This window comes from Prunus mume, linkage group LG3, assembly GCF_029339155.1.
Source record: "Prunus mume cultivar Tortuosa linkage group LG3, ASM2933915v1, whole genome shotgun sequence".
Lineage (NCBI taxonomy): Eukaryota > Viridiplantae > Streptophyta > Magnoliopsida > Rosales > Rosaceae > Prunus > Prunus mume.
In genome coordinates, this window is record NC_142700.1 from 7,008,663 (window position 1) to 7,035,346 (window position 26,684).

Consider the following 26,684-nt stretch of genomic DNA (forward strand, 5'->3'; position numbering starts at 1 on the left):
TTGAACAGAGGAGAGTGTTAAGAAAATTTAGTAAACACTTTTATAGGAGAATGCTTGGTTCTAATTTCTCTGAACTCTCAACTCATTCGCATTCGAATTCACTCTCAATTAGATTCCTTCACAAAATTGCAAATTGTAACAAAGTGTTGGACATTTTTGGAAGCTTATCATAAGATTGATATAAAACAACTATGCCAATCATATTGCTCATGAACTATATACAATTTATCTCAGAAAAAAGAAAGGAAAAAGTTGTGAGGCTAGTTGTTGAATAAATTAATATTGATGGTTTGAAGAATTTGACAGATAGACATGGACTCTATCCTCTCTGTCTCTCTCTGTCTCTGTCTATCTCGTACCATTAAGTGAGTGGGAGAATCGTCTCTTTCACTCTCATATTGTTAGAGAGAGAGAGAGAGAGAGAGAGAGAGAGAGATGAGTTTCAGAATCAGTGGAAGAAGCTAGCCGCCATCTCCTCATACCAATTTGCTGGTTCTTGCTTCAGCTTCTGTCTCTCTGCTTCAATAGCTCATCACCTCAGAAATCTACTGCAAACCCTTTCTAAGGTACCTCTCTCTCTCTCTCTCTCTCTCTCTCTCAGTTGGCTTGAATGATCATAAACTGCTAGTTTTCTTCTTTGAAAATGTTAATAAATTAAGGTTGTTTTATTGTAATTCAAAGAGGCATTCAAAAGCAATGTTTCCCTGTTTGCATGGTAAAAACACTCTGGTTAAAAATTATAGAATATTATAATAAGTTTAGTTAAATTTCTATAGCTTTATTGTTAGTCCACTCCATCCCTTTGATATTGTGAACAAGAAAAGGTATTTAAATTGGAAAAGCCATGAGATGAGTATCTAGAATTGTAGATAAATATTTCAAACTCTAGCTCAATATAATAATAACAATATTCAATGTGGATGTCACTTGTCAAAGCATTTAGCCCACTGCACGTGGGAAATTAGAAAAGTGGCAGCCATCTGATCATGCAACTTGGAAAGGGAAAAAGAAGTAATAATATATACAAAACCTCTGAAGTCAGTCAACAATGGTTGCCAATGTGTGAGTAAAATCTAACTGGAAATATTCCACATAGTGAGCATACATCAACATCCTTAACATCAATTCTCATCAGATTAGACGCATGGATAGAACTTTATATTAAATCTGTGGTCAATAATTCATCGATGCACATGCTTCTGATTGTTGAAAATGGATTGTACAATGTTAGAACAAGTACTTTAGGAACCATTGGCAATTCAAATTTTGTGCCGTCGAAGAGCCAGCGCTTGTGTACAATAACATGATCGATTCGAGGAGGATGTTGAAGCAACCATGGCATCTTTCAGTGTCCGTTGCCTTCTTTTCCAGCCTATGCTTCTGGTTTCAGGTGTCCATGGCTCAAAATGCTACTACCGATCCATCTGAAGGTACACTAGCCATGCTTTCAAAAGTGTATATATTTCTAAGCATCTTTTAAATGCAGAGTGTATATATGTTACAGTCTAGTAACACAAGTACGTTATGTGATGTGTACACAACGATTGAATTGAGAGTGCAGTGAGGGCGTTGAACTCAATATTTGAGCAATGGGACAAGCAAGCGGGGGGGCTGTGGAATATCAGTGGAGAGCCATGCAGTGGATCTGCCATTAATGGAACCGAGTTTGAGGATCCAGCTAATAATCCAGCCATCATTTGTGATTGTACTTATGAAAAAAGTACTACCTGCCACATCACCCAACTGTATGTTACCCTCCTCTCTCTCTCTCTCTCTCTCTCTCTCTCTCTCTCTCCATACTCTTTAGTCTTGTGTTGTTGACTGTAGCAACTCCATTAATTATGCGTTAGAAAACTAAGCAGATCATGCCTGATATATCAATTGTAATATTAAGTGCCTAACGGCTCAATCTTTTTTCTTTCCAGGAGAGTTTATGCTCTGAACAAACAAGGGGTGTTTCCACAAGAATTTGTGGCTTTAAGATATCTGACCTATTTGTATGAAGTTTTTCCAACCCCTTCTCTGTTGTTTGGTTTATCACAGTTTACATTTTCATATAAATGACACAAGTTTCTTACCGTTCAAAATTGTCACGAATATTTTTTATACTCGGAGATTAATCACTGGTCATTGCATTTTGTTTCAATTCTTGTAGGAAAATTGATCAGAATTATTTCACCGGTCCCCTACCAGCATTCATCGGCAATATGTCTGCGTTGACATTATTGTAAGTAGTGAAAGAACATTTGTTTTAGTACAAATTTCCTCTGTCAAATACTTTGATGAGTCTCATTCCATGTACAATTTCTACAATTGACTTAGTTTCTATTTTCCTTTTTCTCCATTTTTTAAGCTTTAAGGAACTACTTACTAGTTATAATCTTTGAGGTAAGGCTAGTTGCTTTTTGATTGGCTTTTTGATATATATAAGTTGGAATTGCATTTCTTACAAATCAATTAATTTTGTTGGTTTATTTATTCTTGGAGGACATGAAACATAGACTCCCAAGTGAGTTATACCATATGGTAAAAGAAGCACATAGTACTACTATACATAAAATTATTTTGTTTTTATCCTGAATTATAAATGGGTGCTAATATCTTTAATTGATATTTCCATTCAGGTCAATTGCCCACAATTCATTCTCTGGGTCCATCCCCAAGGAGCTTGGAAACCTTAAGGAGCTAAAATTGCTGTAAGCAATGAAACATAAGAAAACACAATTAAATTTTGTGTTTTAGACATATGAGAAATGCTCAATTGGGACATGTAAAATATAGAACCACCTATGATTTAATTATATACCTCTTCAACATGACTTGTTGCAGGTCCATTGGATCAAATAATTTCTCCGGAACACTCCCTCCAGAACTTGGTAACTTAGTCAAGCTCGAGGAATTGTGAGTGCATCATTTAACTCATCGAATTTGAATCACATGTTGCAATGTATAATTATTTTCTCTTTAAGGAGCAGTTTATTTGTTAATTCATTATCGATGAGCAAGAAATGCATTTATCATATGAAATTGGTACTAATCAGTTTATGATTTTCACAGGTACATAAACAGCGGTGGATTCAGTGGTGAAATTCCTTCAACGTTTGCTAAGCTCATCAACATGCAAATCCTGTAAGAATGGTCCTTAAGTGGTGTTTTAAGTTTTTTGTTCATTCGGTACTTTGAGATTGCTATTCTGGGATGAGCTTACTAACTATGAGTCAACCTTTTGAATTTTAGCGGGGCATCAGACATTCCTTTATCAGGAAAGATACCTGCTTTCATTGGGAATTGGACAAAACTAACTTCTTTGTAAGTATGGAAAACTTTTAACCTTCTGCAGTTTATGAAAGCAGACCTGCATGGCTGAGATGGGTCTTTTATTCACAAGCATCTCTAATGTTTTTGTAGGAGATTTCAAGGGAACTCTTTTGAAGGCCCAATACCAACCAGTTTTTCTCAATTGACCTCATTGAATTCTCTGTATGGGCAAATGCTTCATACGTTTTACTCTCTCTCTCTCTCTCTCTCTCTCTCTCTCTCTCTCTCTCTCTCTCTCTCTCTCATATACTAGCATCACTTATGTTTGTGTATGATTATGCAGGCGAATCAGTGATATATATAATGTGAGCTCCTCTCTTGATTTTATAAGTACTTTGAAGAACTTGACTGATTTGTAAGTTAACATTCTTGTCCCTTCAAATATCATGATCTAACTTCTTTTTCCTTCTAAAAATTTGCAATCTTACTCATTTACTTGTGCACTAAATGTTTTGCCGGTGTGACAGAGCTCTACGGAACGCATTAATCAATGGCAGCATCCCTACTGATATTGGAGAATATCAAGGTTTACAGATACTGTACGTTCCAGTAGATATATAATCTTAATTCCCAAAAATACCAATTAATTTTCTTTCATTCTAATTGCTCTCTAACCTTATCATTCATGTTGCAGGGATCTGGGTTTCAACAATTTAACAGGCCAACTCCCAAGTTCTTTGTTCAACATGAGTTCTCTTACATATTTGTAATAAGCCCTGCCTTCATTATTCCCTTTTTCTGTACTTATGCCATTGAATTTCCTGCTCAGAAACTTAGTCATTCATCTGACCTTTTTCTTGTTTCTTTGTTTCTTTTCTTTTTTCTGGGTGCCTCCTATTATTGATATGGCCAGATTTCTTGGAAACAATAGTCTGTCTGGACCTCTTCCAAGCCAAAAGAGCAATCTATTACATACTATGTAAGTCCTCATGTCATAAACGTATGCTATATGTACTGGCAATGAAACCAGTACTCTGTGTGTGTGTTTGCACGCATTCTGGCAGCCTTTTTCTTACTTAAATTCCTTTGAACTTTCATGCATTTTTGTGCCTTCTCATTCTGTATTGTTATGTGCAGAGATTTGTCTTACAACTATTTCTCAGGAAGCTTTCCCCCATGGGTAACCACAATATCGCAACTGTATGTCACCTTTTTATCTTTCACCTTCATTTTTATGGTCCAAATCACCTTCATTGTGCATATACAATACCACATGAATGAAATTCAATAAATTAGGAGGGATGGATTTTGAATACTGATATGTTGAGATCTTGAACACGAAATTTTCATCTTCATATGTGGATTGATTAATGATTTTATGCAGGAACTTAGTGGTCAACAACTTCACATTTGGCAGTTCAAACATAACGTGAGTTGAAGATTCTCTTACCCTTAGTTAGACAGAGAATACTATCACTACTTGCTATTACACTTCTTCAGTTTAATGGATTCTTCCACTACAATTTTCCATCAGGATAAATAATAATTGTTCTCTGTTTTTTTCAGTCTTCCTGGATTGAATTGCCTCCAGAGGAATTTTCCATGCAACCGAAATACTCCTCGATGTAATCTTCTTTTATTTCACTAGACATTAATTAATGCACTATCATGTTACAGGAATACGCATTGCTTCTCTAGTAAGCATATCTGGTTATAAATATGTGATTCAGAAACATCAGTATGATTCTTGAGTTTGAAGTTTTTATCACTAATCAATTTTATAGATGCAAACTTCTCAATCAATTGTGGAGGATCACAAATGAGAGGAAGTGATGGCCTATTGTATGAAGCTGACGACTCAGACCTTGGCCCAGCAACATTTAATGTAACCAGTACACAGAAATGGGCTGTTAGCAATGTGGGTTTGTTTGCTGAAAAAAAGAATCCATCATTTGTGCAAAACACCCTTACACAAGTCACCGGTACAGATGTGACCCCAGAGCTTTTCCAGAATTCAAGGTTGTCCCCAGGTTCACTGCGATACTATGGCCTGGGTCTTCAGAATGGACCTTATACTGTAACATTGCAATTTGCAGAAACGGTTTTTGACAGCCGCGCTAAACAAACTTGGGAAAGTCTAGGAAGGCGTGTATTTGATATCTATATTCAAGTAAGGCTGCTAATGAACTATTTGAAGTAAAGGCAACCTCGTTAGACAGAATTGTTTAACTATCTCTTCATTTGCTTCCTAGGGGAACCTCATAAGGAAGGACTTCGACATATCGAAGGAGGCAGGTGGGGTTAACAGAGCAGTTAAGAGACCCTTCAAGGTTAATGTGACAGAGAATTACCTAGATATTCATCTGTTCTGGGCTGGTAAGGGAACATGTTGCATTCCTGAACAGGGTGATTACGGCCCGCTAATATCGACTGTCCATGCTGCTTCAGGTATATAATCTAATGTTAAATTGTGAAGATATCCTATGAATGGTTTACATGTATCTTTCTGCTGCTAAATTATTGACACTGAACAATTATTCTATTTCATTGGTCAGATTTTACACCAACTGTTTCTGGGCTTCCACCAACTACTCCAGGAAAGAAGAGCAGGAATGGGTTGATAGTTGGTATTGCAGTCCCTGTTGGGGTTGTGAGCTTGCTATTATTATTTGCAGTTCTATATATGAGGAGAAAAAAATCAGAAAAAGATGACGATGAAGGTAAAAGAGCATATTATTAGTGGTTAATTCTGCATGAGGTTTTAGGTTCTTTCTAGTGCTGATAAGCATGAAGCCTTTGAAAGAAATTACTTATGTGTTGTGACATTAACACAAATTTTATAGTAGCATGTATTGTTTCGAAATATAAACATATGTCATACTTTCTTTTGAATATGCAGTTCTTCTAGGATTAGGCCCCCGACCAAATACTTTCAGTTATGCTGAGTTGAGAGCTGCAACAGAAGATTTTAATCCTTCAAATAAGCTAGGAGAGGGAGGATATGGACCTGTTTATAAGGTGAAATCTATTTTTCATCAATATCTGCAACTTTAAAGTAATGACTTTGACTTCTTACAAAAAGAAATTGAGAGATAAGCAAAATAGATTCTTTTTACTTCACTTTCATGTCACTGAATTGTATTTCTGTTTATAGGGTACACTATCTGATGGGAGAGTAGTGGCTGTGAAGCAACTTTCAGTAGCATCTCACCAAGGGAAGAGTCAATTTGTAACCGAGATTGCTACAATATCTGCAGTCCAACATCGCAATCTAGTGAAATTGTATGGATGTTGCATCGAAGGAACCCAGCGCATTTTGGTTTATGAGTATCTTGAAAACAAGAGCCTTGATCAGGCACTTTTTGGTAGGTTTTATAGAAACAGAATACTCTGCAGTTTCAAGGACTCTAAAAGTTCATCCAATTTTTTTACGCAACCACTTTGTTATAATATTTCTCTGCTGAGGAGTGAAGTTTAAAGAAACCAAAAGAGTAATATTTGAATCATATGAAATTGAAAACCTGCACATTCTTTTGCTACTTTGCCTTTTATTTTGCAAAAAAACAGAATACTCTGCAGTTTAAAGTACTCTAAGGTTACATCCAATTTTTTTTTCTTTTTCTCTTCTACTTGTTATTAGTTGTTAACATGCATTGTTTCTTCTCCATGTAATGTTTCAGGAAGAAATGACTTGCACCTTGACTGGCCTACCCGCTTCAATATATTGTTGGGAACAGCAAGAGGACTTGCTTACCTTCATGAGGAGTCAAGGCCCAGGATTGTACATCGAGATGTCAAAGCCAGTAATATTTTGCTCGATGCAGAACTCTCCCCAAAAATATCAGACTTTGGATTGGCAAAGCTTTATGATGACGAAAAAACCCACATTAGCACCCGGGTTGCAGGGACAATGTAAGCCCTCGTTTAAGTTATACATTGTTAATCGTGACTAGGGTGTAATCCAAGCAACCATTTCATGATCTTGTAGAGGTTATTTGGCGCCAGAGTATGCAATGCGCGGACATCTGACAGAAAAGGCTGATGTATTTGGTTTCGGGGTTGTTGCTTTGGAGATCCTCAGCGGGAGGCCAAACTCAGACAACAACTTGGATCGTGAAAAGATTTATCTTCTTGAATGGGTAGGAAAACAATATGCCTAGCTACTTTTATTTTAGCATTGTTGTGAAAACTTCTTTACTTTTTTCCTATTTAACACTGCCATGCACATGATGTTTGTATTCAGGCATGGACTCTACATGAAAACGACCAGAGTTTGGGGCTGGTGGATCTGAGATTGACAGAGTTTGATGAAAAGGAAGCAACTAGATTGATAAAAACAGCTCTCCTCTGCACTCAGGCATCACCAATGATGAGGCCATCGATGTCACGCGTGGTGGCAATGCTCTCTGGAGATATTGAAGCAAGCACTGTTATTTCAAAGCCAAGTTATTTGACAGATTGGGATTTCAGAGATGTAACCACAAGTAGCTTTTTGAGGGATAATGATACCCCATCAACTGAGAGCAATGTTCTTCTCAACTGTCAGCCTGAAGGGAGCACAACTGCTGCTAGCCCAGGGATTGACCTTTCGCCGTCTCCGGTAAATGTCACTGAACCAATGCTCACTGGCATTATAGGAGAAGGCAGGTGAGAACTAAGAAGTTGCCATTGTCTTGCCTTTGCTGTCAATCTGTGAATTTTACTGCTAAAACTTTCCTAAATGTTGTACTTGTCTTTGGGTCTTTTTCTGCCTCTAGTTTTTAGCAATGGTGATGCATATATAAAATAAGATACAATTCTATAGATATCTGGTTGCTTTCATCCTCCTCATGGAATAATAATACATGTTCTATAGATTTTCTTTTAATTAAGAAAAAGAAATGGATGTTCCTTTTTCTTTTTGATAGCACAGTAAATTTTAAATAAAGAAACAACTTTACATAAGCGCTTATAAGCAAAAGTCTCGCAAATTTAGAGACTTTAATAGCTAAATAGTAAATTTCAGCATATGTGAACGACTGTGAAACTGTTTGATTAATAAAATGTCACAACGAACTCAAATTGATCCACAAGCAACTCAACACCAAAGCAAATCTCAGCAACAGAAAAATATGGAAAAACGGTTTTCTAAAGAAAGAAACATCAATGATTCACCATGTAGGCTTTAGCAAACTAAACATGTGACATAGAAGCAGAGCCGGTCCATTAGATATGGAGGTCCTTTGCAAAGAAAGCTGATGAGGCCCTATATGTATAAGTAAATTAACAATTTTTTAAATTTTAAAATTTATAAATCATAAATTAAACCAAAATATGTGGTATCAATTACGTTAGAACCCACAAATAGAATCAAGATCATCCTTCGTCTATTTTCACATACTCACATCCATTCAATTTTCTTTTACATACAAAAAAACTACACATACCCACAAATATAATATAATGTTGGACTTATAAAAACATTTGGAAGCCCCTAAATTTTGGAGGCTCTGTGCGGTTGCACAGCTCGCACATGCCATAGGCCGACTCTGCATAGAAACGGTTGGTGGGTTCCAGAAAAAACATACGAAGTCTTTCTTTTCTTTTCCTTGGAAGCATATTCCTAGGTGTACCCGCCAGATCACATGAGGCAATCCAGGCCCACATTTTCTTCATTTCTATTGGCCCCACCAAAAGTAGCCGTTAGAAATTTGAACGTTAAGCCTGCCCTTTTCCAGAACTTTAAATGGTGGAACTTGCTATGCTCTTGTGGACAGAATCCGATACTTCCAGATTGGCACCAGACCATATATATATATATATATATATATATACACACACTCACCTAGTCAGTCTTATCAGAACTCAAAGAAAGAAGAAAGCTTTGAGAAGTGAAAGTAGTTAGAGAGAGCTAGTAAGAAGAGAGAAGAAAAGAAACTAAAGATGGGTATGGTTGTGGTGATCTCTCTGCCTTTTATTTTGTTCACCATACTGCTTGGTTTTGGGTGCTACTTCTTTGGAAGAGCCAGAGGGCGAAAAGACGCAATTTCCTCAGCTCAGGTTTATGGGGTGCCAACTCCACCACCAGGAGCTAATAATTCTCTGCCTTCATCTCCTCCACCACATCATTTCAAGCACGACAACTCTTCCAATGTTTAAGCCTCTTCCTCTTTAGCTTCTTCATATGTTTTCTGTTCTTGTTCAGATCAGAGAGCAAAAGAGTGTGTGTTTTTTTTTCCTTTTTTTTTTATATGTGTTTTTGGGTGAATTTTGAACTGTGTTGGGGAGAAAAGCCCAATTGGGCATGTGGGTTTGTGTATATTTATTGTAACCTGAATCAATAACTGATGAAATACAAATTTTATTTATTTATTCAGATTATTTTTCTGAACTCTTGATTTTCTGATCTGAATTGAAAATTGGCAGACTTAATGCAATAAACAAAAAACAGGGGAGAGGGGAAACAGAGCACAGGATTTTTTCCCAACATTGACAAGTGATTCAGCATTGTAGTTGATAACAAAATAACCAAAAACAAGTTTACATATAACTAGAGAAGATATCAAAATGCCAAGCTGCTTTCATTTTTATAAAGAAAACTCAATCAGACATCTTACAGTCAGTCGAAGACAGCCAGAGTTTGATAGCCTTGGCCGGAGATGTCTAATTCCATGACCTGGTCGGGGTCAAGTTGGCCGTCATTGTCCAAGAAGCACTTGAGCATGGCCTCCGAGAAGCCACCCAACAACGTCACCCCTGGCTCTTCAGTACGCCATGGCGCATACCCCACACTTATGAGATTCCAAATCACCAAGTGCGGCACGGCATACCCCTTCTCCTTAAACTTCCTCTGGATTTCCTCATAATCCCCGCCGCGAGGCTTCCAGCAGCCGTCGCTGAACTGTTTAAAGAAGGTGAACACAAACACTTTCCTCACCATCTTCTCTGCTTTCACATTCTCATTGACCGCCGCTTCAAGAATCAAATCAAACACCTTCCCCGGATCAACCTCCCAGTCCTCACACTCCTCCAAACTGTGCATAAAGCTGAACTCTTGAGATCTTCGCCCCGTACCAAATACAGCTGAGGGTTTTTTCTGTAATTCACCACCTTTCCTTGCCAGTGCCCTTGGCTCAGTTGAGACACAAACAACTCCAGAGCCACCGACACCGACGCCCCCGCGTCACACACAGCCAAGCAGTTGTTCAGCCTCCCCTGCTTTTTATACACGTCCTCCGTCATTCTCTTCCACTGAAGCTCAGCTGCTTGCTCGTAAAGACCATTATACTCCACGGCGCAGAGTGCGATCCCGTGTGGAAGCACAGCACCGGCCTCAATCATGCTCTCGGACACAGACTCGGACTTTGACTCGGCTGCAGTAATGGCTGTTCTCAGCGCCACCATATACTTGTGAACCACAGAGACAGAGGTATCCGGCTCTCGGCAGTACACCAGGCGTTGATCATAACCCCACTTGTTGGCAGTGGCACCTTCTTGGCTGGCTGGTGACAAGGCTCGTCTCAAGGGCACCAAAACCTCCTTCCGCAGCCGCCGCTGCACAGACATTGGGTTCGAAAATTCTGATTCTCCTGGTGTGAAAACCTTCATCGCCACAATTTCACACAGCAGTTGATCCATGAGGGGCGACATGAAACGGAAGCAATCAGCCACACCGGGTTATGTTCAGGTCCAACGTCTTCATCTTCTTTTTCTTTTGGTTATGCTCTTGCTCACGACGCTGCTGCTGATGCTGGTTGAATTCTTGTTTCTTGGACATCATGCTTCAAGCACTCGGCCATAAGTTCAGAAACCCGGTCGTGCAAAAACCTGTAATCCGAGTCGCCGTGGTACCTCTCGACAGCCTTGTTGGCCATGGCAGCCGTCTTCCTTCTCTTCAACAAGGCGCTCGCTTTCTCCTTGGCTTTTTCCGCCTTGATTTGCCGAATCTGTCTAGGACTAGGAGAGGAAGAGAACGAGTTGTCCTATTTTTCTTCCTTGCATTTAGTGTTAACTGGAACTGAAACTGTTGGGACTGAAAGTTTTGGTTCTTCTCCTTCCTGGTCCAAGAGTATTGATCAACCTGCTGCTGGCCATTGCCTTGTAGAACCCCAGACAGAATGTCGAGAACGACGGGAATATGGCCGAACGCACCACCCCAACTCTGATCCACCCCACTCACTCTCTCTCTCTCTCTCTCTCAAAAGAACAACCTTACCTTCATCTGTTTTCGAATGGTTCTGTAGGTAGTGTCCTGTGGGATTTTGTTTGTTTCTCTCACCCTTGATCATGCCCCTCTGCTCATCACTCTCCTTCCCACTTCTCCATTCGTTGGGCAGACCCTATCCTCCCAGACAACCACATCTTTTTCCTTTTTCTTTTTCAAGATTTTTTTTGTATCTAATGTTACAATTTACTTTGAGTGCTGCTAAATAAACTCTAAAATTAATTGAATATACCCTACTACAAAAATATATATTGAATTACTGATTTACCTTAATATAAAATGACCAAAAATGATATGTAGAATTGTGAAACAAATATAATTTTAATAAGTACACTCTACAAACCATATTCAACCGTAATCAAGAGATTACTTGATTCTCATCTTTGTGATCCGCGAGTCACAATGGCTTGGAGCAGATGAAGTCTTCCTTCGTTCTTCTCAGAACTATTTCTTGGCAACTTGGATTACTTGGTTGCCAACCTTTTGCAATCGTCTCTGTTGTTTCTTTCTTCCTGTTCTTTGTGTTTACGCTCCAACAATCTTTTATCATCCTAATTACCCAATCAGCAATAAGAAAAGAAACCGAATCGAAGTCAAAGTCAAAGTTTCTTTATGAATATGAAAATCAATCTGACTTATCTAGACCTCTGAACAACCAAAAGCATGTCTTTTTTTTTCTTTTTCTTTTTGGAGCCATGGATAAATCTCCATGCGTTTGTCTCAGCTTCGTGCATGGGTAATTATGATGGCTTTTTGTTCATTTGGCTTCTTCCAACACAAAAAATATTATGAGATAATTTGTATTTAATTTTCCATTTGTCCTATTGTGTTTTTAACGAAAGAAGTGGTGATTGCAAGAACTTGGAATTGCAAAAAAAGTGTCAACAGTTTTAGTATAATCATAAATCCATATGAAAAGTCAAAGATTTATAAACACTATTTAAAAAATAAATAAAGCTGAAAATCAACTATAAAATAATGCTACAAGTATGAGGGTGTACCAAGGAAATTTTTGGTAGTTCCATACAGTGTACTTAGTTAATTTTACATTTTAATTAAAATATTAGGGTGTACTTAGTTAATTTTAGGGTTCGTTTAGCAGCATTCTTTACTTTTAATGAATTTTTAATTTTTATAGATTAATTCAGTTTTTATTTTATAATTAATTTCAAAAAGTTTATAGGTTTTTAAAAGACGAAATAAAGTTTTATCATGTGTATTTAACAACAAATTTAATGGAATAAACAACATTGACTAACATTCCTAAACACAAGGAACTAAATTGGCCAATATAGTAAAACACAAGACGAGTTTTGCATTTAACCGTATGATTTATGTTCTTGCTTGTTCAGATCAGAGAGCAAAAGAGAGTGTGTGGTAATTGGCAGACTTATGCAATAACCAAAAAACAGGGGAGGAGATAATAGGAAGAAAGTAATTTGTTGAGCTAAATTAAAATGATTAGAATTTCTCATTAAATTAAAGTAGTAACAATCATTAATTGGTGGCTAGCTAGCAAGATTAACTAAAACTGATGACGATGCTCCTCCTCCTCATTCCTATGAGTCAATCAGTCCACTACAACCAGAGATTGATACTTTCTGGGAGAGAGAGCTGCTTCCATGACATGGTCAGGGAAAATATCCCCATCATTGTCCAAGAAGGACTTGACCAAATTGTTGGTGATGAAGCCACTCAACATGGTCACCCCTGGTTGTGTACAAGGCACCGCCTGTGTCGATTTGTCTTGGCTCAGATTCCAAACCACCAAGTGTGGCACTACATTCCCGTATCCTTTTTCCTTGAACTTGCTTTTTATTGCCTCGTAATCAGTCTCCCATTGATTGGCCGAAATCTCATCAAAGTCAAAGTAGATGGTGAACACAAACACCTTAGTGATCATTTGCTCTGGCCTCAAATTCCCATTCACAGCTGCTTCAAGAATCAAATCAAACACCTTTTGGAAATCAACCTTGCAATGCCACTCCTGGCTGTCCATCCTCCTCACAAATGCGCACTTGGACCTAAGATCATCGCCTTGTATTGCAAGCAACTGAGGGTTTCGATTGAAAGTGATCACCTTTCCTTTCCATGCTGGCTCCTGGTTCAGTTCAGACACCAAAAGCCCCAGAGCCACTGACACATCCATAGGAACCCTCATCATGTTCCCGGAAACGTCGCATATGGCCAAGCAGTTTCTAAACTTGCATTGCTTCAAGTAGACGTCCTCCACCATAACCTTCCACTGAAGCTCGGCCACGTGGCGCAGCTCATCACAATCGTAAACATATTCTATGATCTTATGCGGAAGCATAGCCCCGGCCTCAATCTTGGACTTGCCTCCGGCTTTCACCTCCTCCAAATACTGGCGATCCGGGCAGGAAGCTCGATGATTGGTCCTCCATTCAAATTGATAACCCGACTGTTCCTCCAAGGGGGCCTCCAAGGGCAACAAAACCTCCTTCATCAGCAGCTGTCGGGCTCTGTCTGCGTGATCGGCCTCGTTTTCCTCAAATCCTTGGTATGAAATTCGTGGGAAAATCTTCTTGGCAATGCTCTCAGAGAGCAGAGTGGTGCAATCGTACAAGGAGTCAACGTGCGGGCACCACCTGGCAGCCCGAGTTAACTCCAAGCAGCAGTTGTGATCATCATCATCAGATTGAGATTGGCTCTTCTTCTGCTTCAATTCTTTAAAGTTTTCAATATCAGACTTGAGACAGTCTGCGAACAGATCGGAAACGCGGTCGTGCAAGAAGCGATAATGGGGGTCGCGCTCGTATCTGTCAAGAGCCTTTTTAGCCATGGCGATCTTATCCTCTGTCTCCTCGATGGCTTCTGAGAGTAAGGTAATAGAATAATGTGGGTCTTTGCCTTCTAGTATCCGGTACAGAATGACGAGAACATTTTCAAAACTATGGAAGCCGGCGGCAATAGCCGGGAGGTTGCAGACCAGGGTTTTGGGGTGGTTGTGGTGTAGCCAAGACGCCGCCGAGTTGAAGCCTTGTGCATGTTCTTTGCCGGGGCCATGAGGATCGTAGTGGAGGTTGCAGATGAGCTTGAGGGTGGTGAGGGGATTGTGGGACCAGGCCAAGGGAAGGAACTGGTTCAGATAGTTAAGGTTGGCCTGCCGCTTGACCGGGGTGTTTGGTTCGACGAGGCGGAAGAAGAGATCGAGGCAGGGGTTGCCGAAGGTGGGAGAGGAAGGTGGAGTTGGAGTTGGAGTTGGAGGAACCCAATTGGCATGTTTTCGACATACTTGCAGAGGGGAGATGATTCGCACTTTCGCCACTGCTTTCATCATCGAAACTCAAATTCAACAGTGAACAAGAACAAGTAGGGCAACTTCTTTCCTTCTCTTCTACTGTTTTTATTTTGACGGATTTTTTATTTTATAAAACACCTCAACACCCAGCCGCCAATTAAAATATACATTCTTATTTTATTTTATTTTTTTATTTGGGTAAATATCTTCTTCATTTGGATATTATTTTCTTTCAATTATTTCAACATTAATGATGAGCAGCATGGTCCGCTTTGATCCACCTCATGATCAAATTGGAAGCAAAAGTTATATTAATAGTTGGATGCAATCCTCGCATTATATGTATTTGATTCAAGTCCTTTGATTACTTTGCCACAAAAATTTACATTCCTTTTTACTAGGTTGGCTGGAAATTAGTTTTTGTTTATTCTCATATTCCATGGATGAGTCATGACTCCAAATACATAAAGAATTCTAGCCACACACAAAAAAAACCATAAAGAATGTAATTGCCTATTATATTGTTGAAATATTGGATCCGTGGCCCTAGCCCTACAAGTAAGAAAGTAAGAAAATCTTCGGAAAGATTCCCTTTAATAAAATATTAATTTGGACATTTCTACCGTCCGAAGTCTGTCGATTTGTATCTGCGCTGGAGATCCTCAAAAATTCATGGAAATAAATAAATAAATAAAATCTCACAAAATTCATCGAGTAAAAATCAAGCATCATAAAACCTCTGCAGTAAAAATCATCTCAAAAATTCATGGCAAAGTGAGAGTTGGTCATACTTTTAAGAGGCATTATAATAAATAAGTTGTGTTGATTTTCGTCACTTTGGCACAACACTAGAAATATTGATTGACCTACCTACTTTTTTTTTTAAATGAAGAAAAAGGGGGAAAACTCCCAAACACCAACACGATAACTAACCAATACTAATCAGATGAGTCTCAATAGCTCCCAAAGAATTATTAAGCAATAAATAATCAAGTTAGACAGGACTCTCTTCAAAGTAGTAATAGCCCATATCTAGATTGACAGGACCCGACCTGAATTCCCTCTCGAAACTCATGTTGAATCCTGTTACATATTCCGGCACTTGAACAATGTTGGGCCCACTACTAACTCTACACCTCTCACTTGTACTTTAAGAACAATGGGTCGATATTTCTACTAAAATTTCGGCAGAGTCTCCCCTATAAAATGGACTTTTCCCAACTTAACACTTGCAAATACCTATAATTGAATAATCTCAACTGGCAGCACACACAAGATAATAAGGCACACACAAATTTTACATGGCCTCCGCCCTCAAATTCAGTCCTAAGTGGGAAATATCAGAGTAACTACTGAAGTTAAATTTATAAGGTTAGTTTCCAATTCAACAACGAGAACAGCAAATAAAGTATGCCGAAGTAGTTTACGTGGATGTCCGAACTGTAAGCTATCTACTTCTGGGCGCAAAAAGAAAGCGTGAGTAGACAAAAAGAAAGTTTTTCTTGAAAGTAATTATACAGAATATACTAACCCCTCTATTTTCGCAAACCTTTAGAAAACTCACTAATGTACATGTAAGTACACATACAAGAACAAAATATAGTCAATACATATGTAGGTAAAATAAAATCAGAATTAACTGGTAAGTAAAATACCATTGATCCAAATCTTGTACTTCAAACAACATTTAAATATAATACATCAAGTAACTCAAAATATAATTCAACAATAATCAAGTTTCAAACCATTCTTTGAATTCAATAAATCAAACAAGCTCAAACACAAATCATCCGAAATCCAGTTTATACAAAAACTCTCCACCCAAGTATACCTATGGAGAAAAATAACTGGCCAACCCTATGTAATATATCGGTAGGGTGGCAGGGGAACATCCTGGGAAAAATCACTGGCTGGACACTCGCATTTGTGATACGAGTACATGCAATACACTACGGGTAACCGAAGAATAGGGAAAACCGGTTAACCACATGTGTAGACAATCTGGCGGTGGCGGGGAAAATCTTGGTCGGACACCCATATAAGCGGTACAAGTAATTCATGGCTGGACACCTCTGAATAATCTTACTGCAGGTACAAGCAAACCATGGCGGACACGTGCATAGTCACACAGGTACATGCAATATACTATGGCCGGACACCTACAGAGTAGTCTGTATGTAGGTACAGAAAATCCTAGTCATGTGCATAGACTCTACCGATGGCAACCGATTCACTTTTCCAAAGGCAACCCATATATTCTTTTCCTAAGGCAACAATTATACTTTTCCGAAGGCAACCAATAATTGTCGAAAGCAACCGGGTCTGGGTACCTAGGGTGGGTTTGAAATTCACTTCTCGACACTTAAACATAAAAACTCCCTTTTGACAAATCCCTTTTTCCAAAACTCTTTCCCAAATCCTTTCTCGTTTTTCTGAAATAATACACCAATCTTTCAAAACCAAACTAATTTCAAGTATGCATCACACTTAAGTAAATAAACAAGACCCCCATTTTTAAACCGTTAAATAAACCCAAATTTCGCCATCTTGACTTCCCACCAATAAAAACTTATCAAAACATTCTAGGAAGTAAAACCGAATAAAAACCTACAAATAAAATCCTTACTAAATAATTAATCGACAAACTTGCATAATTACCACTTATAAATCCTCCCGAAACATATTGTAAAATTAAATCATATAAAAGCATTTTAATATCAACCTCAAATACTAAACCATAAATAAACTAAATAAAAATCATTTCAACCAAAACCGAACGCTCAGAAAATAAATACCATAAATAATTTATTAACTTAACTCAAGCCATGTATAATCCTTTAAAACCCTTCTCAAACCAAATTCGAATATGCATAATAGTCTATTTAGAAAACTAGTAACCATAAATCATCAATTCCATAAACAACACAAATAATAATCACAATCCAAGAGTTTCATAAAACTATTTCGAAAATGAATGTCCACTCACACATGGTCCAAAGCACACTCAACCCTCTGCGTTATCGTCCAGAGCGATTCATAACGCCAAAGAACCTATTTAAGAGAAAACCAAGATTAACTGAATAATCAAACCCAACACTGAACTTTAAATAAAAACCCTAGCTCTCGGGACTCACTGTGGGTGCGCGTCCTTTAGTAAAATCCCTAAGGCCATCTTAGTACTTAACAAAAGACGAGACGGTCTCTTAAGACCCCTGGTCAACAATCCAATCAACCTAGTCATATTGGTCAACCGATGGTCAACTGGGCCCACATGATCCACAATCTCCGATTTACAATTCAAAAGTTCCTAAAGGTCCAATAGAGTTTCCTAAACACGTCACAAGAGTTTGGCATCGACCGAGCGATCGGATCACTAATGATCACACGATTATAGTTCTTTACGTTATTGAATCGGAAAATCTGGGGCTCCGATTCCGATTCATGATCTGCAAAATCCTACACGATCCTAGGAGTGTCTAGATCAACATGTACTGAAATGAAGTTCATCTAACGGTCCAAACATATCAAATCCGGATAAGGACTAATATGCGATATCCGATCGACGATCAAACAATAACCAAATTGAAATCCGAGTATACCGTCGTACTCGGGACAACATGAGAATTATTTTAGGACTCTAGGACAAGCCACAAAGTGGCCCACGTGCTGGCAGTGCGTAGATGTCCATAGCAATTTTCGGCGATCGAAAAAACTCCAAACCGCCGGTCAAGGCGTGTATCTACATAATCAGCACATTGAGTGGAGCAACTTTTGTTCTTGGACATACCCCAAAAAGTTGATGGAAGTGGCTGAAATCTGCCAAAACTTCCATCGCTTAAAATCATTTCAAAACAAAGAAATTAATTCTAAACAACACAGCCAGCAGCTAGAACACCTCAAGAGGATGAGAAAGTATACATGGATCGACGAAAATGGTGGCCGAAATCTTTCAAACGAGCTTGAGAAAAATCGGATAAAATTGGCCGGATTTTTGCAAAATCCAGAGGTCTGGGTTCGTGGTGGAGTCGGTCGTTTTGGGACTGGTCCCAACTTTGGTGGTGGACCGTGGTGGCGGCCAACTCCTATAGCCGTTCGACTATTTCAAAAATTGAGGGGGAGAAGAGAGAGAGAGAAACGATTTTCAATATTTTTTTAAAACACACTTCGAAATATTTACAATTTTGCCACTAAGCTTCTCTTGATCATAACTTCTTCGTTACAACTCCGATTCGAGTCCACTACGTGTCTACATATTCATCTCGGTACAACCTACGTGAAAGCACCAGTCATTTCCCCAAAATCCTTCCAGATTAGAAAGTGAGCAAATTACCCCTACCCCCGAGGGCAAAATTGAAATTTTAGACTTTATTAATAATTAGATTAGAGGTATAATTAATTTAGGGTCGGGGTGTTACACAGATTATGACTCCTAGTAGCCAACCCATCAGCTACATTATTCCTCTCTCTATAGATATGTTGAAGCTTGATCGTTCGAAACAAATTCGTAAGCCTTTTACAACTACTGACCAGCCCAACATTAGGATGAAAAGCATTCAAAACCTTACTCTGAATAAGAAGCACATCAATCTTTGAATCCATCTCAATAACAATATCATCCATTTTTTTTCTCAACAGCCAAATTCAAATAAAAAAACAGACCCCACAACTCAGCTTCAAGCACTTCTCCCTGGCCTAAATTGACAGCAAAGCCACCAATCCATTGACCTAAATGATCTCTCAGGACCCCTTCAGCACCAATGGCATCAATACTACCCCTGCGAGACCCATCTATATTTGACTTGACCACACCAATTTCAGGAGAGACCCAAGCCAACAATACTTGCACCTTATTAGCTTCAATACTTGCACCTTATTGACCTGCCTACTATTAGCTACAAATTAACTAGGAAAAAAAAAAATCAAATAGTTTGAAACTAAATCGGACCATAATTTTTATAAAAAAGACGTAAAAAACTAGCTTTGAATTGTGACTATAACTTCTAAGTATGGGCCCGCTCCAATAAAGTACATCACAAGTGCTAGGTTTTTTGCTGTTATATTTTTTATTTTTTATTTGGTTGGATTATATTATTTAAGTAACAAAATCTTCGGAGACAGATTCTATTATAGTATCAAATATTTAATAAATTATTAATAGTATCAAATATTTAATAAAATATTGATAGTATCAAATATTTAATAAAATATTTGATACTATTAGAAAACTATATATGTATCTATATTCTGCGCTGAGATCTTAAAATATTCATGGAACAAAAATTCAAATCTCACAAAATTGATTGAGTTTAAAAAAAAAAAAACATCATGAAACCACTGCCAGTAAAAGTCATCTCAGTCCTGAAAGCATGCCGCGGCAGCTACGTGAATGTCGTCGGCGGCGGACTGACAAGATTAATGGCTTCTCCTCCTCCACCACCTCCTCCGGAGCTACAACTGCTAAAATCACCACCCCCCTCACCCTCAACAACAACAGTCCAGTACAGTAAGAACGAGAACGCCTGCCAGGATTTGTTTTTCAACGTCCACCAACCCAAAACCCTAGCCGAAGGAGAAGCCAACCGCATGTATCTGAAGCAGCTCCTCCCGGCTGCCTGGTCCCACAATCCCTTAATCACCCTCAAACTCATCTGCAACCTCCTAGACAGGCGTCGTCGCGGAGATGCAGAAGGCTTCTACACGGCGGCGTTTTGGCTCCACCACAACCATCCCAAGACCCTCGTCGCCAACCTCCTGCCTATTGCAGGCTGGTTCGGGTATTTCGGGGGTATGCTTGACCTTGTGGAGATTCTCTACAGGATTCTTGCAGGCCAAGACGTGAGGAGGGGCAGCAGGTACAACATCAACACAAGCGAGGGTGATTGGAATTTCGAAGAGATGATGTTCTCCATGGCTGACAAGGTGGCTGTCCAGAGGTACGAGACTGACCCAGATTATCGCTTCTTACACGACCGCGTTTCGGATCTTTTCGCCCACTGCCTCAACCGCGATATTCAACTTTTGAAGAATACTTTTAATGTTGATGATCATGATCATGAGTCTTCTTCTTCCAAGTGCTTGGAGATCACTATGGCGGCTCAGTGGCTCGACGATCGAGCTACTTTGCTGTGCGAGAGCGTTGCGAGGAGGGTTTTCCAGCATCCAAACCCACAAAGAGATGTTAAGGAGGAGGCCGGTTACGCCTACAGACTTCGAGAGCGGCTGAGGAAGGAGGTTGTGGAGCCCTTGAGGAAGGCCTCTGACAGTCTAATAATTACACTTATAGATCCCAAGTCCAACAGGTGGGGTTATTATTGCCCGGAGTGTTCGGAAGAGGCCTGCATGGCTCAAGTATATTTGGAGGACCTGAGAGCTTCAGCGTACAAGATTGAGAACCCTGCGGCTCTGCTTCCACATCAGATCATACGCTTTGCGAACGATGAGGATCTCGGGCAAGCGGCTGAGCTTCAGTGGAACGCAATGTTGGGGGACATGATCAAGGGCAATGTCAGTAAGAGGAAGAAGAAGAATTTGAACAACAGCTTGGCTGTTTGTGATGTCTCCCCCTCAAGAATGAGTGATGAGCTCGGGGATATATCCGTGGGCTTGGGACTGTTAGTATCTGAACTGAGTGAAGAGTCGGCATGGAAAGGAAAGGTGATCAACTTCAGCCGAAACCCTAGTCTGCATGGCATACCACAAGGTGATGGCCTCAAGGCCAAGTGCGAGTTTGTGAGGAGGATGGACTGCCCGGACCTGGAGGGGGAGGTTGATTTTCAAAAGGTGTTTGATTTGATTCTGCAAGTTGCTGTGCATGGGAATTTGAAGCCGGAACAGATGATCAACAAGGTGTTTGTGATCACCACCGGCGACAACTTGGCATATCCAGAGGAGAGTGATTATGAGGCAATACAGAGCAAGTTCAAGGAAAAAGGGTACGGGGATGTGGTACCACGCGTAGAGTTTTTGGATGTGTACTACTTACACTACTACTTCGATGAGTTGGTCAAGTGGTTCTTGGACACTGATGGGGTAATCGAAGAAAGGAGTCCCGAACAGATCATGGAAGCGGTCATCTTTGGCCTACCCTTTCAATCTCTGGTTGTAGTGGACTGAATACTATCTATCTCATTAAGTGAAGGCTTCAATTTCTCCTTTATCAGTTTTATTTTTTTATTTGAAATCTAGTTTAAAGAGTCTTGTTTACAAAATGCGAGAGAAATGTTTAGGAATTGTTTTCAAGCTTTAGAGGAAACTAGAAAAGTTAGAATATTGTTGTCACTAAGGAGGTTAGTAAAAAAAGATGATTTTGTTCTTTAATGTTTTTCATATCTTCTGCTCACTCTGTTTTGATACTCCAGTTTGGTATCCATCATCGCTTCGGTTTGATGATCAGTACTTGTTGGCAAGCTCATCCATGGATGGAACAGTTAGTGTTTATTTGAACGTTGTTTGAGATACTAACTTATATTCAGTGTGTTTGTTTGTATGATCCCCAGCACTGGCTTGAAAAGCAGCAAGAAGAATATGAAATTATGACATAGAAAAGCAATGGTCTTCATAGATATATTTCTCATGTTCCTCTCTCTCATTAACACAACAGATATCTAGCAATCAACTAAAATTTTAGAGCTCAAAGGAAAAAAAAATAAAACTAAAAAACAACGGGCGGGATAATGTCTAGGCAGTACATATATCCTTTAGGGAAAACGATAAAACTAAGAAACAACAGCAACAGCAACAATTTTCTTGGGTGCCCACCCATCTCCAACTCCAATAGCAAATCCAAATTACTTTCCATCCCTGGAAATGAAATTCAGCAAGTTGAGCAGCAAAACTCTAAAACTTAAAAACCAAGACAGGCCAGATAGTATACACAAGACAAGCAACACAAAACTGAAACATTACAAACACAGCAACACGAAGCAACAAGACAAAGGAAAGCACGAAAACAAACCACAAACCTCTGACTGCCACTGGATCCAGCAGCGGACTTGTCGCCATCCCTGGAATTTAAAAAAAAAAAGAAGAAAAATTCAGCATCATATTTGTCACCTATAGCACTAGGGCTCTAATCAACAGAAGAAAATCAACAAATATTTACCCCTCCAAATCCTTTGCTACGGGCTTCAGTTTTAGTTCTTTAGCCTGCTTGATGATTCCTTCCTTGTCAGCATTTTGGGAACTGTATGTTATTGTCTTACCGCGCCATCCGTGTTTGCCCTGTAGGTATTTGGCTCCCACAACCGCGGAGACAGTTTCACAGAAAATGGGTTCCTTGTCATGATAGAAGAGTTTTTCAATTTCCTTCATACGACTTTTGACTTGCTCAACTTGCTTAGGGTTGCGCTTGAGGTCATCAAACATGAGCTGGTATTTCCCATACTGCAGAGCTTTCAGCCCCCGTTCAACAGCCCATTTGGAAGCACTGGACATTTTGGTTTGAAGAGGAGAAAGAAGAAGAAGAAGATTCTGTGAAAAGTTTGGAGAGGAGGAAGAAGACGAAGAAATAGTGCAGATTGCTGTGGGGGACGTTCCCCCATTTATTCACAAGACCTCTGCCCATCACTCTCCACATTTCCACAAATATCATCTGGGCGGAGCAAGAGAACAGGCCCTCTTCTCTGAAAATTTTGATGAACGCAAAGAGGTCATGGTCGCCTTTGCTCTTGCCCGAGAAGAAGAAGAAGACGAGTAAACATAGAGTGAGAGCGAGTGTGAGGGATTTAAATCCCATCTCCTTTCGCAACGTCTCTTTTCTACTTCCCCCACAGCTTCGTGACAAATTTTAGTTCACTGTCAACTGCCTCTGAAGTGCATGGGGCCAATAACACGTCAAATCAACTTTAGCCTTATATTTTAATATATCTAAAGTTTTACTTAAATTCCTATGAAAAAAAAAATGACAGCCCATAATTCAAACCTAAAAATCAAAATAGAAAGTACAAAAATCAAACTCCAACTGGTAAAAATTAATTATATCTTGAGCGTTTGTTCTTTGCCCTCATCATCTTCATCATCTGAGAAAAAAGAAAAATCAAATATAATTCATAACTTGATTAACCAAGCAATAATCTATAACATAACTTGATTGAAACCTAAAAATCAAACTCCAAATGGTAAATCTAATTATGATAGAGGGATGGTGGTGGGGTGGCAGAGACAGATCTGAATCCTGATGGATCGCATTTTTATTATGAGTATGAGCATTTACTGGGCGTTTGTATCTGGTAGGTACACCTCCACATTGAGATAGATTCATTTATTATCATACTTACAAAAATTCCAATTAATCACTTTTACATTTCGAACAAATCTTCCACATTAATTTGTTTGGTAAACAGTGACAGAAAGTTGAATCTTTTTCCTGTTTAAGTTGAAATCTAGTAGCTGGTCGAATGCTAGGGAATTTTGTTTAAATGTGATGATACAACGATAGTCTTTAAAAAGTTAAACAAACACTGCAACTGACATTTTTATTTTATAATAATTAATGTGAATAGGAGTGGCAATTTCTAACACGACCCGTTACACGCAGTGACGAACCAACGGAGATCTTATTCACTTGCACTGCCTTCATATTGAGAACGGAGAGATTCGTTGTAAAAATTGGTTCCCGCATGCTTTCAGAACGGAGATCTTATTCACTCGCACTGCCTTCATATTGGTTTGCCTTGTGTACCTTTTTTCTACGAATTTCTTTCTTTCCTTGTTGGTTTTGTTTCCAAGAAATATTGAAATGGAGGAGTCTCTCCATGAGCCAACCCTGCCTCGTTTTACAGTTTTATTTGGGCACCAAGGAAAGGGATGTGGTGTGGGCCCGGATCCTGTTCATTGAATAATTGATGTTTCCCGCTGTAAAGATTAGTATGTTGGTGCAAATAAACTGATAGGGCAACTATCTTAATCGTGATTTGGTGCAAAAAAAAATATACAAATTTATAAATAAACCAAATTCTAGACATGCAAGCACTATTTAAACATTAAGTCAACTTTTTGGGTATGTTTATAAATGGATTTTGAGTGTGTGTAATGATGGGTTTTGAGTGTGTTTATATGTTTAAATAGTGTGCATTTTGGGTGTTTTAGTGAAACTCCCAAAAAAATATTCATGTTCCTGACTGACTAATTGCAATATTTCCATTGATGTTCTTCCTCCCCCCCCAAAAAGTTCATATAAAAAGAAAGGATTTTTTTAAATTACAACAATAAATTTCCATTGATTTTGATCACATACATACTTTCACTATATGATTTTTTGAAGATAAAATTACCAGAGAGGGTTCATAAACACGGGCCAAAATTGTATCTCCACACCTACATTTAACTTTTGGAGCAACCAATCTTCAAAGCTCGGCCTCCAAACCATCTGTATTCTGTATAATGCAAGCAATCTTTGTTAAAATTGGAAACTAGTAATGGATTGTTTGGCAAAATTGGAAGAACTAGATTTGGCAAAATTTTATACGAACTTTTTTTTTTTTTTTTTGCCAAAGATTTTATACAAACTATTAACGTATATGAAATACAAACGAAAATTTTATATAAAGATGCTTTCTCCAACACTTAGACTCTTTCTTTAGGCAATTATCTAGTAGGCCAAACTCATTGTAACACATATGTAACCTCCTTATTACCATAATGAGAATACCTACCAACTCTGTGGATGTAGCTCATTAAAGGGTGAACCACATAAATAATTTGTGTTATATTTGATCTTGCTCTTTCATTCATGCAACTCTAGATGAATCAATTTCGTGCGGGTTTCGAGTCGTGTAACGGGTCGTATCAGAAATTGCCACCCCAACCTCCCAAGCTACCCCCACAAGTCCCACATCGAAGGTTTACACCAAAGGAATACCCCAAAACCTCTATAAATAGAGCCCCTTGCCCCCATAGTATAAGGTAATAGTCATTCGACACTTATGTCCTTACTTTGTCAGTCTAACTCCTCTTTCTTTTGGCTAACTTTAGCATTGGAGGGCCTTTGGCCGGTGCCACACCAGTGCCTTAGGTCTTACCTACTGCTCTAAATCCTCTCATTCTTTTTTTTCTTCTTCTTTTCAAATATTTTAGCATTTTTCTCTTTTTTTGTAAACTTTAAATTAATTGTGAGATTTCTTGTTTTGTCATTCATAGAGATGTATGGGCTTGCAAACCAAAAAGAACTGTATTTCTTCACCCCAAAAGCTCGGAGAAAGCACAAAGCCGGTGAGAAACTCGTATCTTTGCCACTATAAGCATAATTGCATTGCATGCCTATATATTTGGTGTTGAAAATATATAAATAAAGAAACTATAAGCACCTGCATAATGGCAGATTCATGAATTTTTAAGAGGAGGTGCAACATTTCAAAGGCTAACTGTTCCACACCAAAAAAAAAAATTACTTTGGAAACTGTTAGTTGTTTAGACAAAAATCACCTGTATAATTGAAATGATACTATTATTATTCATAATTCATAAAAAAAATAACTGATGAGTTTTTTATTTTTTGTTTTGAAAAACTTGCATGATGCACATTCATGATTTGAATATATTGATGAATTGGATTTACAATATTGTAATGTATATATGAACAAACAAAATTCGCTTGTCATAAATGTGCAATTTATATATTCAGGGAAAAGAAAAAAAGAAAAAAGAAGAAAAGAATAACTTGCAATTTATTTCCTTGCGTCGAAGATTAAATTAACAAATAATTTCATTAATAATTCAACAGCATTTTTATGTTCAATATGTGCTTTAATATATATCAAAGTGTTTCTAGGTTAAGCCATCAAACTCTGATGACTACTCCACCCTCAAACTAAAGCCGCAGCATGATGTGGTCTTTAATAGAACAAAAACTAAACACGTGTATTGCACACACAGATTTTAAAACGTATTAATTGATCAGATCCAAAACGATTCGTTTTGGCCAGATCATTAAAAGAAAAATTGATCGTGTTGCTGTTGTTGCTT

At 38.6% G+C, this 26,684-nt stretch overlaps 6 protein-coding genes across 6 annotated transcripts; 3 read left to right on the forward strand and 3 right to left on the reverse strand.

Annotated features, from left to right (window-relative positions):
* The first annotated feature begins 357 nt into the window (after positions 1-357).
* LOC148918585 (putative LRR receptor-like serine/threonine-protein kinase At1g56130) lies at positions 358-8,155 on the forward strand. The gene is made up of 25 exons (XM_089049206.1): positions 358-566; positions 1,232-1,430; positions 1,562-1,745; positions 1,926-1,997; positions 2,156-2,227; positions 2,625-2,696; positions 2,830-2,901; positions 3,058-3,129; positions 3,238-3,309; positions 3,409-3,480; positions 3,602-3,673; positions 3,786-3,857; positions 3,953-4,024; positions 4,172-4,237; positions 4,396-4,458; positions 4,643-4,687; positions 4,825-4,883; positions 5,043-5,428; positions 5,511-5,706; positions 5,814-5,978; positions 6,158-6,276; positions 6,413-6,623; positions 6,939-7,170; positions 7,247-7,397; positions 7,502-8,155. The coding sequence occupies exons 2-25, from the start codon at positions 1,304-1,306 to the stop codon at positions 7,907-7,909; spliced, it is 3,132 nt and encodes a 1,043-aa protein (XP_088905332.1). The 5' UTR covers positions 358-566; positions 1,232-1,303; the 3' UTR covers positions 7,910-8,155.
* Positions 8,156-9,008: 853 nt separating this feature from the next.
* Positions 9,009-9,613, forward strand: LOC103325336 (uncharacterized). Its single transcript, XM_008227495.2, has one exon. The coding sequence runs from the start codon at positions 9,181-9,183 to the stop codon at positions 9,394-9,396; it is 216 nt and encodes a 71-aa protein (XP_008225717.1). The 5' UTR covers positions 9,009-9,180; the 3' UTR covers positions 9,397-9,613.
* A 243-nt stretch (positions 9,614-9,856) lies between these two features.
* Positions 9,857-10,887, reverse strand: LOC103325394 (uncharacterized). Its single transcript, XM_008227548.2, has 2 exons — positions 10,358-10,887; positions 9,857-10,271 (listed from the first exon to the last, which is right to left on the reverse strand). Exons 1-2 carry the CDS (start codon positions 10,885-10,887, stop codon positions 9,857-9,859), a joined length of 945 nt encoding a protein of 314 aa, XP_008225770.2.
* A 2,095-nt stretch (positions 10,888-12,982) lies between these two features.
* On the reverse strand, positions 12,983-14,339 carry LOC103325395 (uncharacterized). Its single transcript, XM_008227549.2, has one exon. The coding sequence runs from the start codon at positions 14,262-14,264 to the stop codon at positions 13,032-13,034; it is 1,233 nt and encodes a 410-aa protein (XP_008225771.2). The 5' UTR covers positions 14,265-14,339; the 3' UTR covers positions 12,983-13,031.
* A 5,647-nt stretch (positions 14,340-19,986) lies between these two features.
* LOC103325396 (uncharacterized) lies at positions 19,987-21,992 on the forward strand. The gene has a single exon (XM_008227550.2). It carries the CDS (start codon positions 20,049-20,051, stop codon positions 21,834-21,836), a length of 1,788 nt encoding a protein of 595 aa, XP_008225772.2. The 5' UTR covers positions 19,987-20,048; the 3' UTR covers positions 21,837-21,992.
* A 255-nt stretch (positions 21,993-22,247) lies between these two features.
* On the reverse strand, positions 22,248-23,431 carry LOC148918586 (uncharacterized). The gene is made up of 3 exons (XM_089049100.1): positions 22,825-23,431; positions 22,685-22,726; positions 22,248-22,523 (listed from the first exon to the last, which is right to left on the reverse strand). Exons 1-3 carry the CDS (start codon positions 23,154-23,156, stop codon positions 22,511-22,513), a joined length of 387 nt encoding a protein of 128 aa, XP_088905226.1. The 5' UTR covers positions 23,157-23,431; the 3' UTR covers positions 22,248-22,510.
* Positions 23,432-26,684: the final 3,253 nt, after the last annotated feature.

Coding starts and splice junctions, on each gene's coding strand:
- LOC148918585 (XM_089049206.1), top strand. CDS start 1,304: ATGATCGATTCGAGGAGGATGTTGAAGCAACCATGGCATCTTTCAGTG. Junction 2,228..2,624: donor ATGTCTGCGTTGACATTATT/GTAAGTAGTGAA, acceptor ATTTCCATTCAG/GTCAATTGCCCACAATTCAT. Junction 2,902..3,057: donor TTAGTCAAGCTCGAGGAATT/GTGAGTGCATCA, acceptor TGATTTTCACAG/GTACATAAACAGCGGTGGAT.
- LOC103325336 (XM_008227495.2), top strand. CDS start 9,181: ATGGGTATGGTTGTGGTGATCTCTCTGCCTTTTATTTTGTTCACCATA.
- LOC103325394 (XM_008227548.2), bottom strand. CDS start 10,887: ATGTCGCCCCTCATGGATCAACTGCTGTGTGAAATTGTGGCGATGAAG. Junction 10,272..10,357: donor CAACTGAGCCAAGGGCACTG/GCAAGGAAAGGT, acceptor CTTTATGCACAG/TTTGGAGGAGTGTGAGGACT.
- LOC103325395 (XM_008227549.2), bottom strand. CDS start 14,264: ATGGCTAAAAAGGCTCTTGACAGATACGAGCGCGACCCCCATTATCGC.
- LOC103325396 (XM_008227550.2), top strand. CDS start 20,049: ATGAAACCACTGCCAGTAAAAGTCATCTCAGTCCTGAAAGCATGCCGC.
- LOC148918586 (XM_089049100.1), bottom strand. CDS start 23,156: ATGTCCAGTGCTTCCAAATGGGCTGTTGAACGGGGGCTGAAAGCTCTG. Junction 22,727..22,824: donor GTAGCAAAGGATTTGGAGGG/GTAAATATTTGT, acceptor TTTAAATTCCAG/GGATGGCGACAAGTCCGCTG.